The following is an 18,573-nucleotide window of genomic DNA, read 5'->3' as shown; positions in this document are numbered from 1 at the left end:
ATTTTAACATCTCTTTGAAATCATAATAGTAGTTAATTTATATTGATCACTTCTTATGTACCAGACACTCTTTCATACATGCTTTATCTCACTCTGTCTTTCCCAAAATACTTTAAGGAAACAGAAATCCAGAGAAGTCAAATAATTCATGTAAACTCACCAGATTGCAGGTTACAAAATTCTGCTGACATTGTGCATTATTTTCCTTATAGAAAAATGGGAATGATTCTGTCTCTTAGAAAGAAAATGGTATGCATTCATCAGAAAAAAAAAAACTGCTACAGCTGTTTATAATTCTGGCTCTTTTGATAGTAAGACGTAGAATTTTGGAGAAAATTAGTAACTGTCACTTGGTAAACATTTTAATATATTTTATTCACCTAATTCTTAGAACATCCTTGTGATATGAATGGCTTTATCTCCATGTTGAGGCCAGGAAGAAATTATGTGATTTCCTCTAGATCATACAACCAGGAATAATTGGAGCCAGGATTTAAATCCAAAATTTTAGATCCTGCCTTCAAGTTTGCTTTTCTCTCTACTCTGATGGGACATTATAGCAGAAGGAATATCTTTAATGTGGGTCTCTGAACTGTGGCAAATGTTTAAAGTTTTTTGGTTAAAGCTACTTTCTAACATGTTTGACTCTAGATAAATCAATATTATAAAGAAGTCAAAGTTTTTGCTAACATCCTTGAAAGCAAAGAGCATCTTATTCATCTTAGAATCCCTAGAGCCCAGTTCAAAGTTGATACTTTATTAATGAATGGATTGAATGAATTAAACTAATAAGCAAATTAATGAATAACTTTCTTTTAAACTCTTGAGTGGAATGTAAACTTTTATGTGAATTAGATTATCAGCATTCTCTTGGGTATTTACATTTTATAAGATGACCCTGGAAGAACTCAAATGAATGAGGTCTAAAGCTAAATTTCTGATTCTACCATTGGAATAGGGTTGAAAGAGTAAGTGAGACAGAGTTTTTCTCTGGAGTCTCAAATTTCATTGCAGAGAGAACAGGTTACCCTGTCTCCATGCCTTAAGGAAAAAGTAGAATGCATCCTTTGTGTCAAAATATGTCCAGAAACCTTGTATCTCAAGGAAGCATGTTCTAATACTTTTAGTTATCCAGAAATAGAGCAGCCTGCTTCTAACTTCTGCTAAGGGACGTGTTGGCTGGGCTCTGGAAGGAGAATTGAAATGTTGGTGTGGTAGACCAGATGGCCTCTAATACTCTGTCCTGAACTTTTAAAGATTCTGGGATGCATTCAGGTAGCTGATGGCAAGGACACAGCTAATCAAGTCTGTCTGTTGTCCACAGGTCTGAGGCGCAATTACAGATGTACCATCTGCAGTGTCTCTCTAAACTCCATAGAACAGTATCATGCCCATCTGAAAGGATCTAAACACCAGACCAAGTAGGTACTTTCATGCTCTCACTCTTCGGGCCTTTTGTGTATAATTTATAGCATGGTGAAAAAAGGCTAACATTTTACTTATTTCAAAATAAGTCAATAGAAACAGGATCTCTTTATCTTCAAATTTCCCTTGATATTTATGTTGAAGCCTCCAGGGTCTACCTAGCACAACTTAAAGAATGGCTTCTTCTTTTTTGGCACAAGTAATGACAGGCTTTTTTGTTTGCTTATTTTCATTCTTTAATTTTTTTAAGAGCAGCTCAGCATATTTTCACAAACTTCAGGAAACTTTTAGAGATATACTAAGTGTTTCTAAATAAACAATTTTATCTGTGTTTGGAGGATGTGGCAGACTTCGGTGTTGTGAAGTCAAATTCTATGATTTTCTTCTACCACTTAACATTTCTAGATGAATATTGTTGATTAGTATAGAAACCCAACAAATCCCCTGCTATATTAAGTTATTCCCATGCATAGCTATTTTCCAATTAAATGGAAGCTCATTTCATTTTTCTCCCAAATTTCAGATAGCCAGAAAAGGCTATTGGGCATAATTTCACCTACATATTTCCCAGTATAAATATACTGTGCATCTTTTAAAAAACAGTGACATTAGCTTTGTAGGCATTTTTAAAGTAGCTGCCAGGACTGCTAATAAAATCTAATAAAATAGGGGAAAAAAGCAAAGAATATCTCAAAAATATGCAATTTTCCTGAGTGTAATTGTTTTAATTTCACTCCTATTCATTAGTAGAATTGTTTAACAAATTTAACTATATCAAGGCCTTGTGATTAATGAATGATTCATTCAACAAACATTTATTGAGCACCCACTATGTGTCAGATTTCAAAGTGTGCCCCGGGGAAGAAAAGATGAATCAAATTAGGCCTTCCTCTTGTGGAGCTCCCTGCCAGGCAGAGGAAACAGCCATGTGAACACAGGGATTATTCTCTAATACCAGGATGTGTACACCCAGAGCTTTGGGTACCCAAGAGGGAACAACCAGGCCAAGTTTGACAGGGACATCGGCGAAGAGCCTGGGCACATAAATGAGGTTGTGGTCTGATTTTACTCACCATCATAATAACCTCACTGCCCAGCACAGCACTTGACACATATGAAGGGCTTCATAAACATTTTGATCGAATGGATGTGTGATTTTAAAAGATGAGTGACAACTTTCCAGGCAGGGGCATGAGGAAAGTGCATTACAGTCAAGGACTTTATTATTATTATTATTATTATTGTTTGCAAAGGTATCATAAAGATGTAGGTCACAGGGGTCTGGTGTTGGTAAGGAAATTTAAGCCTGGAGTTAGGACTCTCAGTATTCCCTCAATTGGCGCTGTCTCCTGAGTCAAATCCCCTTTCATGACTTGCTTTACTCTGATCTACCCCAGAGGGTTTTGTTGAGGTAATTCTTCAAAAAGACTGTCTCTGATTCGTGATGGAGTACCTAGGACACTTGTATTGATTACTGGACACCTCCCCCCCTTCCCCTAACAGTTTACTCAGTGTGTCTCTAACTAGTATTTTGTGACAGGCACTGAATGCAGTCTTACCAACATGACATCTGATGGACACAAAGACACATTACAAGCAGCTGCAACAATAAATGATCATCTTTTAGAGGCATGCATTTATTGCTCTTAACAAATAAAAAGAAAATGGTAGACAATAGTGACTTTAAGTGGCACAAATTAGGTAAATAAATAATGCAAATAGTATCTCCAGCTCCAGGAAAATCTCTATGTGTACCTATACAACTTCATGTGCCAGAAAGTGTGCTAGGCATTTCCACACCCATCATCTCATTTAATCCCCTTAACTACCTTCAGATAAATGTCATTAACCCATTATTTTACACAAGAAAGTTAAGACTCAGAGGGACCAAAGCATCACCTTGCCAACAAATGACAGAACCAGGGCTGAACCTAGTAGTGTCTGACTCAGGCTCACTGAACTACCACAGTGAGGACTGCCAATAGAGAGTACCAGGATGAACTTTGAAAAAGAGAGCATTCCTTTCCCAGTGGCTTTAATAAATAAATGTGACTTCAGAAGTGTATATCTCCTACCATGATTTCTTTCCAGTAAAAAAGACATTTGTCTCTACCTCAGAAGTACAAGGTTGTTCTTCTAAAGAGTGCAATGAGGGAAACATGAGGGGAATAATTGCAAAAGCCCTGTCCTATGTGACTGTTTCATCTGCCCTTTTACCTAATTTGGATATTGCGTGTGTGCATGTGTGTGTGTGCGCGCACATGTGTGTTTACAAGACAGATTGTTCCATGAGTCTTTTGTAATCAATCCCCTTGTCAGGTTTGGTATCAAGTTGATGCTGACCTCACTAAACAAGGTGAGAGGTCTGCCCTCTGTTGCTAATCTCTGAATGAGTTTGTAGTGAACTGTTGTCACTTCTTACTTAAATATTAGGAAGAATTCATTAGGGAAGCCATCTGGACCTGGAGATTATACTGTGGGAATGTTTTTATTGAAAATTTAATTTCTTCAATGAAGCCCTGTTCATATTTTCTATTTCTTCTTGTATCAGTTTTAATAAGTTATTTTTCAATTGCTTTGCCCATATTATCTACATTTTTAAATGTATTGGTATAAAGTTGTTCATGGTATCTCCTGATTTTATTTTTAATGTCTGTGGGATATTTTTCATTCCTAATATTGTTTATTTGTCTCTTCTCTTTTACATTTTTTTATAGTTTTGTTAAAAGTTTATCCATCTTTGAATCTTTTTGAGGGATGAATGTTGGGATTTGTTGACTTTTTTTCTGAGTACAGCTCTTTTCTGCCATTAAAAAAAAGTGTTTTTCTTTCTAGTCCCTATGTATTTAATTTTCATTTTCCTCCATCAGATTCTTCATAGGAAAGTGTAGATCATCCATTTTCAAGTATTTCCTTTTCTCCTAAAATATGCATTTAAGGTTCTCAATATTCCTCAATAAACTGTTATAGCTATATTCCACAAGTTATTTTTTTTTGTATCCTAGAGGTTTTATATGTATTTTAATTATTATGTATTTCAACTTATTGTCTGACTTTTACTGTGATTTCTTCTTTTACTTATGGTTATATATAAGTGCTTTGCTTAAAATCTAACATGTGGGGAATTTTTCTATTTATATTTTGGAGGATTAATTTGTACTGGATTTCACTGGGGTCAGAGGACATACTCCAAATGATTTCAGTCTCCTGAAATTTGGATAGACTTGCTCTGTGCCCCAGGCAAATGTTCAATTTTGATAAAACTCCATGTTCCCTTGAAAAGAATGTGTCTTTTCCAGTAATTGAGTAAGTGGTTCTGTATATCAATTAGGTCAAGTTTATTAATCTTGTTTTTTAATCAAATTTTTTAATCTTCTGTGTTACTGATTTTTTGTCTGTTTTTATATCCATGAGAAATAGAGGTACTTAAAAAACTTCTGACTAAAAATATGGATTTGTCTATGTGTCCTTTTAATTCTACTTCTTTGCTTTATATGTTTAAAGGTATATTATTAGATGCTTACAAATTTAAGAATTTCTAAAAATATTTATGGAATTGGCCCTTTTGTCATCATGAAATGTCCTTTGACTAGTAACACTGTTATTAGAGTACATTGACATCAGCTACCCCAATTCTTCAGAGCTTCCAAAGTTTTTCCTTTAAATTTTAGCCAGCTTTTGTTTTGTTCTCAGGTGGAAGGTTAGTATGATACCAATTACTCTCTCAGAGCTGAAATTGGAAGTCAGCCAAATGGTTCTTAACGACTCTAATCTGACCGATTAAATCACCATAAATATTAAGGTGTCAGTAATTTTCAAGGACTTTTATTTATATTTTCAGTAATAACTTCTAGAGAGGTGTTCAGATGGGTTGTGTAGTGGAAAGAACACTGAATTTTGAGTCAGGGGATTTTACTTCATGTGCCACTTCACCACTGAGTGACCAGGGGCAGTAACAAATGTCCTTTAGGCCTCTGTTACCTCATAGATAAGTGATTAGTGATGACAAGAACAGGACAAGTACATGTCCACTTCCCATACCTTGCTCACGATCCTGGTATTCTTTCCTGCTGCTACTGAATTCAGCCTTAACATTCTCTCCCCAGTCAGCCTCTACTATTTTACTGGAGCTAGCAATGTCTTCCAAAATTATGTCCACCCAGAAGTTCAGAATGTGAACTTTTTGGTAAATAGGGTCTTTGCAGATGTAAACAGTTAAGAATCTCAAGATGAAATCATTCTGGTGTCTTTATGAGAGGAAGAAAGGGATATTGGGGCACACAGAGTAAAAGGCCACGTGAAGACAGATGTAGAGATTAGGATTGTTTCTACCAGCCAAGAAAATCCAGGAGCCAGCAGTGTGTGGAAGAGGCAAGGAGGGATTCTCCTCTAGAGCTTTTGGAAGAGGCCACTGACACCTTGATTTCAGGCATATATTCTCTAGAGCTGAGAATATATTTCCATTGTTTGAAGCCACCCAGTTTGTGGTACTTTTTTTAGGGGAGCCCCAGGAAATGAATGCATTGTGAAACGTACTTGCCTTGTTCCACAAGTATCCTTTTAGTTATGTTTTCTAGGCATCTCCTTCTTATGTCTATGCCAGTACTAACAGCAATGATGATGATGTACATGGTGAGGATGCCACCACTGTTAACTGGAGGAAACTTCTGCATAATTGGAGTATAACAACAAATTAAAACACTTTGAAAGTGTTATTATATATAATATGCACAGCATCCCTGTAATTGACCAGATGTTCACATCTCCATTTTATAGGTTAGAAAATTAAGAGTCTGAGAAGTGACTTGTCCAAGGCCCCAAAAATAATTGGTTGTCAGACCCAAGGGCAGAAGTCAGGGTATCGGCCATCATTACTATCACTGCTATAATAATACTTAAATAATACCATTATTAACATATTGCTCTTTCCTAGTAGTAAAGAGCCTTTTTGTTTTTTTGGCAAATGTCATAAACAGCAAAATGGCAGTCAAATTTTGCTCCATTATTAAATAACAAGAGAAATATTAAGTATCTAATGAGATTAAAGGTTTAGAAATGCAAATGATCACATTGACATATAAAGCAATTGCCTGTTAGTAGATTTTTCAGGCTTTCCAGGAGATATAGTCTGTCAATTAGTACCAATGAGTAGAATGAAATTTAAAGGCACATGGGTACATACCATAGACTAATGAACGTTTCCACCATAATGTACTTAAATTTGAGTTTAGGGAACACTTCAAGCCCAAGGACATTACATTACCTAGAAATAATGGATATAAAAGTTGTCATTACTTACTTCGATACTTCAGTTGGTTGAAAATGAGACACAAGTGTCTACGAGAATAAATCAGACTGACCAAAAGTTAGTAGTAATTTCTAAATGTACTTCTTCCTTTGAGAAGAAACTTTAAATGGTGATATCCATTGCTTTTTCTACAGTTTTTCCCGACTAGTGTGAATCCTCCAGACAAAGTCTTCATATCATTCATTTTTCCATTATATTTATTTATTTCTTAAATGATTGAATGGATATTTAGCCTAATTTTCAGAGCTGGAATGTATTCATTTGTTTTAAATACCTTGGAGTTCAGTTCTTACGTTTAGGGTAGCAGTTAGTTATCTGAGGAGTATACAATAATAAATAAGATAGTTTTGCAAAGAAACCAACCATCAATAACTGTCTGTACTTTTAGGGGTGCCTCGGTGGCTCAGCAGTTAAGCCTCTGACTCCTGGTTTTGGCTCAAGTCATAATCTCACAGTTCGTGAGTTCAAACCCCACATCAGGCTGTGTGCTGACAGCGAGGAGCCTGCTTGGAATCTGTCTCCCTCTCTCTCTGCTCCTCCCTGGCTTGCTCTCTCTTTCTCTCTCTCTCTCTTAAAAAATAAATAAACATTAAAAAAATTTTAAAAAAGAACCATCTGTACTTTTAATAAAATAAAAGTAGTTTAAAGCCCCAAGAAATATTTGGAAGCAAACAAACCAACGAGCAACAAATCAATGCATGGGCGTCTTCAAAGGCTAAAGATCTAGATATTTTTGGTGGAATTTTCCATATGGTTTACTGGCACATCCAAGAACTTCAAGAATCAAAAGAGTTGGGACTTTGGTATTGTGCAATATTTTTTCAACAGAAAAGTTTTTTCGGTTTGTTTTGTTTTCTGAAAAACAGAATATATATGTCATCAGTGACATTCTGAGATAAGCAGGGCATAAGACAGGCTTTAAAATAGAGCTGCCTTTCTTGAAGAGCATTAGGTTATTTCTCTTCAGCTGATACTTTGTAAATTGCTCAGAAAGTCTTGAAATAAAGGGTGAAATCTAGAACCCCAGGCAACAGCATTTTGACTCTGGCTGTGCAAAATGGCTTTTCTAGAAGTAGGCTTACAGACTGTCGCCAAGTCTTTCTAGCCAAGGGGAATCCTAGGTGCTGTAAATAGGGTGCCTGCTGTAGGCATGAGACACAAGGATGTGGCAGGGCCTGTAGGTCAGAGGGTGTTCTCTATTTAGCTCTGTTTTTAATAGGCAGAACATTCAAGTCCACTACTGTCAAGAGCCCCTGCTTCTTTGAGAAAGGCCGCTAATGAAGCAGAGTTCAACTTCTCAAAGGAAAAACAGCCTGTAGAGAGAAGAATTCCAGAGAAGCCAGAGCAAAGCTATACATCTCTCTATATATAGCACCAATGCACAGGCAATCCTAACAGCTCTATTTTTCCAAGTCTCACTTGCATGCTTTTGCTAAATATGCCATACCTAGGGATACATTATAATCATAGTATGTGACTAGATTAGGCCTTTGCAGGCTTGAGAAGAACTAAATGGGGAGCACTTTCATTCTTTCATATTACTTCCAGAATTACCAATGGCACCTAATATTCTTTAGCTCACTCATTTACTACCCCCCCCTTTTTTTGGGGGGGGGAGCTGGTAATCATTATTTTGTCTTGCTTGAAATTTGCATGAGTCATGGCTGTCTCCAGAGTAGTTGTGAGCTGATGATTTAATGTCTCAGATTTAACTGTGGACCACATTGAACATCTTTCACGTTCTTTGTTATGCTGCTTCAGCTAGTCACCCAGGACCAGTCACCAAGGCTTGGTTCTGAAGAGTGCATCTGCATCAAGGAAAAGAAATGGCAAGAGGGTTGTGGATGCCCACAGGCTTGGCGGAGGAGGCACATGTCAGCACCACTTCTCACACCCCGTGCAGCTTTTCAGAGCAAAAAATAATTTTTTAAACCAGTCTGTTGAGACTCAACTTACACACAACAAGATAGGTCACTTTTAGCAGCACAGTGGGATGGTGTCCACCATGTCACTAGCAGCCCAATCAACATACAGAACATTTTCATAACCACCAAAAGTTCTCTTGGACCCCCTTTTCAGCTCATACCCCAACCCCCGCACCTCCAGCCAAACACTGATTTCTGTCCCCATAGCTTAGTTTGACTGTCCTGGAACTTAATGGGATAATATTATAGGTATCCTTTTCGGTCTGGTTTCTTTGCCTCAGCTCAATATGATGGTTTGAGATTCATTCACTTTATTCCATGTGTCAGTAGTTCTTTCTTTCTCCACGTGGTTTCCAACTAATTGTGTCCCCTCACTGAGCTTCATTCAGCGTCTTCATCGAAACATGAGGGGGCTGGAAAATGGGGTAGTCAAAGTCTGTGTTATTTCTAACATTCTCTAATTTTATGACTTTGAGGCTTACCTTCTTTAACTCTTTAATATTTTTCAGCTGGATGAAGATTGACTGTAAACATAATTCTTCCTTAGTGTTTACTTCTCTGCTGCTAGGTGGCCCAGAAGCTGACCAGTCCTTTAAGCGTTAGTCCTGTGAGAGGAGAGGTATCCTGGAGACCTGTCCTTAAACAAAAGGCAAAGGGGCTTTTCAAGTGCTTATGATTTGGGGCAAAAGGAGTAGAGTTGGTTGTGTAAAAGGTAAAGAAGTTTATTTTTAACTTTATTCCAAGCTATGAATACAGAACCTAATGTTCGTGCCTTCTTAAGCACACAGGAATAGGTAGGAGGGAATTGGGAGGGTTCTAAGGTAGACTTTGGCCCCTCACCTGAGCAGGTCAGGCCTCTGGACTTGCACTCTTTCTGGGTTTTCTGTAAGTTACCATAAGCACTTCTCTCACATTTCACCAGAGTTCATTAAAAATGAGGGTATGTCCATTTGTAAACTATTTTTAGCTGCCATTGACTTTTAGTCCAATCAGACTTAAGTAGAATATTGAGCTTTGCCAACATTTGTCTAATCTCTTAAAGGTTATCCTGGAACATGAAATGCCAGGGAATTGAATTAAACGAATGAAAGATCTCACTTCATTTAGGTCAGTTTTGTTGGGGAAGTGGGGAGAGGAGATGAGATGGAAATGGAAATCTGCCTGTGGTCTCCTTACTGAGTTCAAGTTCTCTATCACCTCTCTGAAGGGTGGAAGAGAAGATTGAGTAGGGTCCATTTGGCTCTGTTTTCCATAGTGTGGATGGGGTAGTGGTGAATGATTGGACAGATCAGCCCCTCACCACATTTAATTCAATCCCACGACCAAAATCTATCAAACATCTACTACGTGTAGGACATTAAACAGGCCTTAAGGATAACAGAAGGAGATGCAGAGATAATTATACCTCTCTACACGTTTATAATGTAGAGAAGATGCAAAAAGTAGTCAAGTAATTACAATTAAGATCAACATAGGATATGGTAAGTTCAAGAAGTACAAAATATTGGGGCACCTGGGTGGCTCAGTCAGTTGAGCATCTATTTCGGCTCAGGTCATGACCTCACAGCTCGTGAGTTCGAGCTCCGCATCAGGGTCTGTGCTGACAGCTCAGAGCCTGGAGCCTGCTTCAGATTTTGTGTCTCCCTCTCTCTCTGCCCCAACCCACTCACATTCTGTTTCTGTCTCTCTCAAAAATAAATAAACATTAAAAAAAAAAAAAGAAGTACAAAATGTTGCTGAAATTCAGAGGAAGAAATAATTGCATCTGGTTGGGGATCATTGGAAAAGACTATTGTAAAGTGAGTGCAGTAAAATGGTTTGGGAATGAAAATGTCTGGTTTAATCCTTACTCTACCATCTACTAACTGTATGTCCTTGAGCATGTTACTTAAAGGCCTCTCTGTGACTTCGTTTCCACATTAGGAAAATATAGCAGGTTATTTACAAAACTTAAAACTGATTAGAGTGGGAATTAAGTTTTAAGAACAATAAAAACAATAATAGCAAAAAATACTCAAGTGTGTAGACAGTACTTGGCATGAAGTTTTTTCTCAATAGGTGTTAATTATTATTTTATAGTAATGAAATTGCATTTGAAATGTACCTCGAAGAAGAGGTAGCTGGATGTTGAGGTAACATTTAATACTTCTGTTCCAGGTACTTCTTCTGCAAGACTGTCCCAGAATTCTTAACAGCAAACTCTAGTTTCTTGCCCAAAGTTGGGGCTTCTGGAATCACACACAAGCTCAGGTCTACTCAGTGTTTAGAACCCAACTGACCTTAATCAGACAATTAGATAAAAAGAATGATCTGAGAGAGGCCTTCAGAGAATGTCCTCATTTTGAGTTTTTTGCAGTCATTTGCTTTCTACCTGCTCCAAGTCCTCATTTTATACAACATTTCAAGCTTGATATTCAATCTTCCAACACCAGAAAGAACATTTTCTGCACATTTCCAATTACATGTGGTCTCTAAACCCCAGCTCCTACTCAGGCTTTCTGCTTTACCCAGCTCTCTGATAACCAGTTGCATTTTGTCAAACATCTGTTATTAACACATTTTTCTCCAAAGACCATGGATTATAAACATTGAAAATAAATAAAATAAATTGAACAATCCTCCTGGCTGAATTTCCTAAAATCGTTGTCCTAATATTCTTTGAGACTCTCTGGATAGAGTATCTTTACCATTTTGATTAGAGGGGTTTATTTTTCTTTCCCATTTGCACTTTTTATTTTGCCATTTAAAAAGAGTATTTGTATTCTTTTTTCTCAAACACGTACAGCTCATACTAGAATCTGGCTAATCTCAACATTAACTGATTAAATCCAACTTTGAGTCACGGTGTTTGATAAATGCCTAAATCTTCCAAAATTGGAAGGGTTTTCTCAAAAAAACAAATGAACTCTGTGTATAAGGGTGACATCTTTTTAAGTGTTGGCCACTATTATTTAAGTTATAACTTAATGATAAACATTTTGAAGATATTTTGTTTCTTTTCTTTGAGTTAATATTATCTGGACCATTCTGTATTGTGCTAAGAATAGCCAGATATAGCCAGAATCTGGACCTCAGTCAGAATATAAATTTACATAACCATCATTATAGTCATATATATCTGCCACTCTTAATAGTCTTTAACAACAAATAGAAAATGCATGGTTTTCTATAGCTTTTAGGGTCACAGAAAAATCTCAGTCCATTTCATGCTGAGTAGTCAAATACAAATCAAAATCTATAAAGCTAGCTTTCAGAAATGTTGGTGATATTTCAAGCTCAGGACACAAGTAGTTCAAAGCTCTACCCACAGCCTCTGGTGCTATTATCGTCTCCAGAGATACATGTCTTTTCTCTTCCTTATTTAAGTGCCCTTTCTTCTAAAGACACCTAATAGGCTAGCATGTGCACTTTACTCTTTTTCAATTCTAAAACCATAACCACCGAACTTATTTCTGTTCTAACAAAAAGATCATATAATAACCTTTAAGTAGATGAGTTTCAGACCTCTAATTTTGTTTCCTTGACAATGAATAAAGTTGAAATAATGGATTTCTTTTTCTAACATCTTTTCAGTGCTAAGTAAGATAAACTTACTAATAAGTAAGATTTTCATGGTCAGACAACTTACTAAATTAGAATCTATGTCCCTGAGTATCTATATCAGAAAAGGACACCTTAAGTGTCTGCCATAGATGGGGTTAGCTCTAACATGGCTCATTTTAAATCCAGCTTTGGATCAACATAATTCTTACTCGGGGCAGCTGTGAGTTGGGGGTTCTTCAGATTTCTCAGCAGCCTCCATACTTGGAAGGTTTGGAAGTCAACTATACAGGTTTCAATTTCTTCATCTTGGAACAGATGTCATAATTGTGTTATTCCATATTAACTAAGGGCCTGAAGATAAAAGTGTGCCTCCCATGGAAAGGATAGACCAGGTAAAATGTAATCAGAGATGCTCACTATAGCCAGGAAATTTAGTAGCCAACATCTATTGTTCCCGTTTAAAAAAGTGACAGGAAAGAGGCCAGGCTCTCTCACACCAGTATGTCAGGAAAACATCAGTGCAAGGAAAAGATGTCAGTGCTTTGCAGTGTATGTATACATTGAAGAGGCATCTTTCATTTAAAATTTAACTCTCAAGAAACCCAGTATCAGGTACCTAATTAGTCAACCTTCTAGAACATGCAAGTGGTATTTCTATAGTGAATCTAGAGAGTTCATTTCTGTGGATTGAATTGGTTCACTCATGATCTGGAGATTTTCAGTATTATGACACATTGGTGAAAGAACACCAGAACATTCACTGACTGGGTCAAGGGTTTAACAAATAAGTGACCTACTATGTGATGGATTCTAAGTCACATAGTACAAAATAACAAATTAATAACTTACATTTCCTGTCTTTAAAGTGATAATGTAATTTTTTAAATGTTCAAATGACTCAGTCGGTAAATGACCGACTCTTGGTTTTGGCTCAGGTTTGTGACTTCAAACTGTGCTGGCAACACAGAGCCTACTTGAGATATTCTCTCTCTCTCTCTCTCTCTCTCTCTCTCTGGCTCTCTCTCTTTGCCCCTCCCCACCTTGCACTGTCTCTGTCTTTCTCAAAATAAATAAATGCCTAAACCCCAAAGCTCTGTGATTCTAGATAGATCCCTTGACTCTTGAGTCCATTGAAATTGCAGGAGAGGACACTGGTGCCTCCACTCCATGGTGAACGTTGGGGAGCTCTCCAAACAGCTGGCAGTGAAGGGAGCTGAGTGACTGGGCACAACATGGACCATGCCTCCCAGAACAATGTAGGTTTTAAGTGCAGGTTTTAGTGCCCAAGGTAGCCTGGAAGCCTGAGTTATGAAGTGAAGAAAGAAGGCAGGTGCAGGAGCCATGAGGGATGTCAGGTATAAACAGGATGAGTTACCAAGAAGTGCTTGTTGTTTTGTTGTATGGACTTGTAAGGCCTTACCCCCCAAACTACTTTCTTCGCTCAAAACGTCACATTTTCTGGGTTCTTTTTTTTTTTTTTTTGAAGAGCCCTCATTACTTATTTATGGTGAATTAAATCTTGTAACACCTAATAGGATATTCTCAATGCTATTAAGTAAGGGAAGAAACCAGGAATGAAAATTAAGTTAAGAATAAATGACATCTGTGATCAAAGAATGATGATTAGAGACATTTATCTGTCCAACTTCTGTTAGAAGCCACTCTAATTATTCTTTCTCCCTTCATGCTCATAACACTTTCTCTAGTGTATGGTTCTAGGAAATGATAGCAAATGATTAGCTCCTATAAGATAGTGCACAGATAAAAGAGTAAGACTGAGTCAGATTTTCATAACAAGAACTGCTTCATTGTTTGAAGGCAGATTTTTTTTTTTTTTTTACTCTTCATGTGGGTAATTTTTCTTTTAACCTAGAAGTAGGATTATTCCTGGATCTTTTGATTAAATTATCTCATCCTGGGCCCACAATGGATGTACAATAATTAATAGTCTTTCTCTTCTCAACTGTTTAATTAGAGTTGAGGCCAGCATAGGATTTGAATGACTAAAGTCAATGAATATCATGAATATCATTCCACAATATTCTCTGCTAATTATGAATAATTTCTTCATTCGCAGGGGAGAATGTGACAGGCTGTAACACTGGGCCTGCCTTCTGATGTGATTTCAGGGAGTTGTTTTCTTCTCTCACAGTGATACCCTTTCCCCCATACACACATGCTAGCTAATGGCCAAATTATATTTTTCCACAGGAAAAAAGTTATTTTGTCTACTTTCCTATAAAAGTCCCAGGGATAATGGCACAAAGGGATGTATAAATAACAAATGTCAGAATCTTACCTGTGAGAAGTTTAGATGGGAGGGGACTGAGATAGAAATATAAAGGGCATCATTGAGTTGGGTAGAGAAGGCAGAGGGAGGAGATGAGACTGGCAAGAACAAACTTGGCCAGTTTGGTCCAGGGTCAGGGAAGCTTGAAGAGATAATATTTGCTCCTTCTACTCTTGACTTATAGAAAGACAAGTGGGAAATATAACACTGAATGAGTTAAATATTTTTTCTATGCAAACATGTTTCTAGATTCCCTTACCATCATAATTTTGTCTGTTATGATTTCTTTGGTTTCTCTAGCTTAGTGCTCATAAAGCAAAGATTTCAACTATTCTGGAAAAAAACACAGATGTACTGACCTCACAACTCACCCATTTTTATCCCTTTGAAAAAGAGGGAATAAGTAGCTCCTTTATCATTTTTAGTCAGAGAGAGGTGGCTAGATAGAAGATATGTGAGAGAGTCGGAGTAGCCTGGTATGAGAGAGTGGGGAACTCCTCTGTCAGCCATTGAATGTAAGGCGAATGGCTGCCCTGTGGATAGTCTGACCATGGAAGGAGCTGGAAAGGGCTATGAAACCCCACTTCTGCTTCTGAGCATCCTCCCCATAACCCCAGTCTCTTTCTGGTTTTCAGAGTCAAAGGAACAGAGCCACTATAGACTAAAAAAATCATGTTCATATCATCTCATAGGTATGGATCCAATCAGAGACTTGGAGGTGGAGAGAAATATATTATGATGTCATGCAGAATTATGCAGACCAAAAAATTTTTAAAGCATAGTTCTAAGTCAAATTTTATAATCTAGTTTAGAATATTTCCTTTCCTTTTTTTTTTTTTTTTTACTTTAAAATTATTTCTCCTCTAGTAGTGTTCAAAGACAGTAAATTGCATCCATTACCTTTGGATTTAGACAGCAGATGTTGTCATGATTTTCTGGCATGTCCTCCTTTTCTAGAGCCATGGTACTTGAAAATGATTCAGTTCTGTTCTGTATATTTGCTTGATGTCGAGTTCAGTGTCTGATATCATGTGGATATAAGACCAGCCAGTAGTGTGATCTCTGCCTTCAAGAAGCATAGAATTTAATTAAGAAAACTAATTAACAAACATAATAAAAGAGCATCAAAATGCTCATATGTGATTGTGATTTTACGTAACATCATGCAAAGAATCAAGAGAAGGGAGAGGTGAGTGCAGACATGAATAACAAGAGAAATGTGCTTGGATGAGATGAGCCTGGGCTGAGGAACAAGGATGATCAGTCTGGGATGGGCTGAGTTTAGGAGCATCTAAATGGAGATGCCAGTGGGTACTTAGGCTTATGGGTCTGGAGTTCTGAAAATGAATGATGGCTGGAGAAACAGTTTGGGAGTCATTAGCTCATAGCAGGATAATGAAGTAGATGAGATGGTAATAGATGAGATCATTCAAGGAGTGTGTGTAGAGAAGAAGGATAAACACACATTCATGCATGCGTGTGCACATGCACACGCACATACAGGGTGACAAAGGAAGAGAAGTCAGTACTTTTTTTCATGACACATTTAATATTTCTAATGTTATTTAATAATATTTAATATAATTTAATTTATATAATGTTTAGTATATCCATATTATTTTATATTAAACATTAATATATTTTATATTGAATATTAGTAATATTTAACATAATTTAATATAAATATATTAATAATATACCTAATATTAGAAATAATAATATTTCTAAGTAGGAGAACAGGACAGATTAGTGCTTTAGAAGCCAAGGAGGAAACACATTTCAAGAATGAGGGTAGTGTTGTTCAGATTAACTAAATACGGATGAGTCAAGTAGGAAGAGGACTGAAAGAATCCAGAGACTTTGCCAATCAGGAGGTAGTGGTTGATTTTTGCCAGGGAGTCTTGCTGAAGTTTTGACACTGTGATGACCACAATGGCTGGGGTAAGAACAAAGTAAGGGATTTCCTTACCAATGTTCTCACTGGGTGAGGGAAAGGGCCCTGCAGCCTCAGAGATGACCCAATGAGAAGGGCAGAGGGGGAAGGATTTGCATGAGAACTAAAAATTAAATAGAAGAACCCTCTTTTAAAATAAATAGTATGTGGAGTTTCATAAAAACAGAGCTCTATTAGAAGTGGACATGTAGGGTCAAAACTACCACCCACTAAACTTTTCCCCTGGGCCCTACTGTTCTCTGGAGGTCTGAAGAACAATTTAATAACATTGTTGACAGGACAACAGAGGAAAGGGTCTCCAGCCTGGGATATGGACACGATTCTGATAGACTGGAAGAGCCTTAGTGAGTTAAGCTTTAGACACATTGCTTTTGAAGTAATGGTACTTTATCCAAGTAGGGTGGTCCTGAAGCAAGCTTGGTATGCAGATACAAGTCAGGGCTTAAAAATGGAGATTTTGGAGTCCGCTAGACAGGTGAAATTTAAGCCTGGACAATAGGTGTATCCTCCAAAGTAGAGAAAGGGCAGAAAGAAAAAGCAGCACCATGGACATTGTATTAGCCAGGATTCAATCGGAGAAGCAAAACCACTAGGAGGTGCCTCCCTCTGCCCTTGCCCTCCTCTGTCATACACACACATACACTCGCACACAGATACACACTCTCACACACACACAGACACACTCACACATAGACACATACTCACACACACAGTCTCACAAGCACATAGAGAGACATACACACAGACTCATACTCTGGCACATACACGCTCACACTCACACACACACACACACACACACACACACACACAGGGATTTGACCTTAGACAATTGTGGGAGCCGGTTAAGCACTGTCTAAAACTGTTGCCTTTACCTCTGCTGCTAGAGCCTGAAGTATGCAGGACATACTGAGTATGCAGTATGCAGGCTGTTAGGGCAATGGATATAAAGTGGGGAAGAGCGAGGCCAAACTTGAATTCCCAAGCAGGAGCTGGAACTGTATGGGGGGACAGAAACCATGTTAATGCTCACCACCTTCAACCTCAGTGGAGCGAATGTTCTGCAGGAGGATGTGACACTTACATGTGTGAGCTACAGAAGCACTGACCTTCCGAGTGTAAAGAGACAAAACTAGAAATGGACAGGGAAGGGAATCCCAGGAAACGCCGTTCAGCTTAGCCATGCTCTGCAGCACACGTGTTTTGTAGCCATGCTATGAAACCACCACGGCACACTAAGAAAACTGCTACATAACAATATAAGACACAATAGTCAAATGCCAAATGAGAGGCCAAAACATTAAGTGCCAAGTCATTTTGTCTCTCTTTGAAAAAAATTAAACAAACCAAAACTAGAGTGACTTCAAAGGCTTCCAGTTTTCTCAGGAAGATAAACTTGTTTTATTAATGAGTGCCATTCTGAATCTCTTTGCTTTAGCTATGTATAAAAATTATAAATGAGAAGACCATTTCTTTTTATTTTTTAACTGAACCATATGCCTTTAATGAAAATATTTTAGACTCACATGTGTCAGAAAATTGATATCCACGTAGGAATGAATTATACCCAGCATACTAAAAAATTAAAATATCACCTGGAGAATACATGATTTTATCAGCATACTGAGATTAATTTGAAGGGAGAGATACCATGATTTGTTTTCTCATTGATGAGCCGAAAGAAAATTCTGCTAGGGCTATGGCTTAGGGATTTATTGCAGAGCTTTCATGGGAAACGGACCATCTGTGGTTGGACACATTATTATTTATATAATGTGTTCAAGACAACAAGTTATGATAAAATATCCAATTTCCTTGGTGAAATTGTCTATTTTACTTTCTATATATGTGTGTGAAGTTTGACAGGGTTGTGAAAAATCATTCTGAAGAAAATAGCTTCACCACTTTGTAATAGGTGGAGCTGGAGATGCATCAGGTGGCACAAACGTTGTCAGTGGCAGGAGGCCACTTACTGAGGCCAACACCAGGACAAGAGTTAATTGGAGAATTGGACAAACATCAGGGAATTAAAATGTATAAACCTTACAACAGATATGGAGTCGTCACCCAGCCCAGCACCTCTATGAGTCGTGACTAGGAAAGATGGCCAAAGGGTTTGGTCACAGAGGAG

The 18,573-nt window shown here is 37.6% G+C and overlaps 1 protein-coding gene across 2 annotated transcripts in view; it reads left to right on the top strand.

The window, feature by feature from the left end:
• The window catches only part of ZMAT4 (zinc finger matrin-type 4), a 352,176-nt gene that overhangs the window by 292,563 nt on the left and 41,040 nt on the right, over window positions 1-18,573 (top strand). The window contains exon 6 of one of the 2 annotated variants that reach the window (XM_078445519.2): window positions 1,325-1,421. The exons of the other annotated variant lie outside the window; for it this stretch is intronic. Within the exon in view, the coding sequence (XP_078301645.1) occupies window positions 1,325-1,421 (97 nt within the window). The remainder of the gene's footprint in view (window positions 1-1,324; window positions 1,422-18,573) is intronic. 2 annotated transcript variants of the gene reach the window in all.

The sequence above is a fragment of the Panthera onca genome, chromosome B1, assembly GCF_046562875.1.
Source record: "Panthera onca isolate mPanOnc1 chromosome B1, mPanOnc1 haplotype 2, whole genome shotgun sequence".
Classification (NCBI taxonomy): domain Eukaryota; kingdom Metazoa; phylum Chordata; class Mammalia; order Carnivora; family Felidae; genus Panthera; species Panthera onca.
Note: the sequence above shows the minus strand (reverse complement) of the source record. Positions and strands in the feature narration are given on the sequence as shown.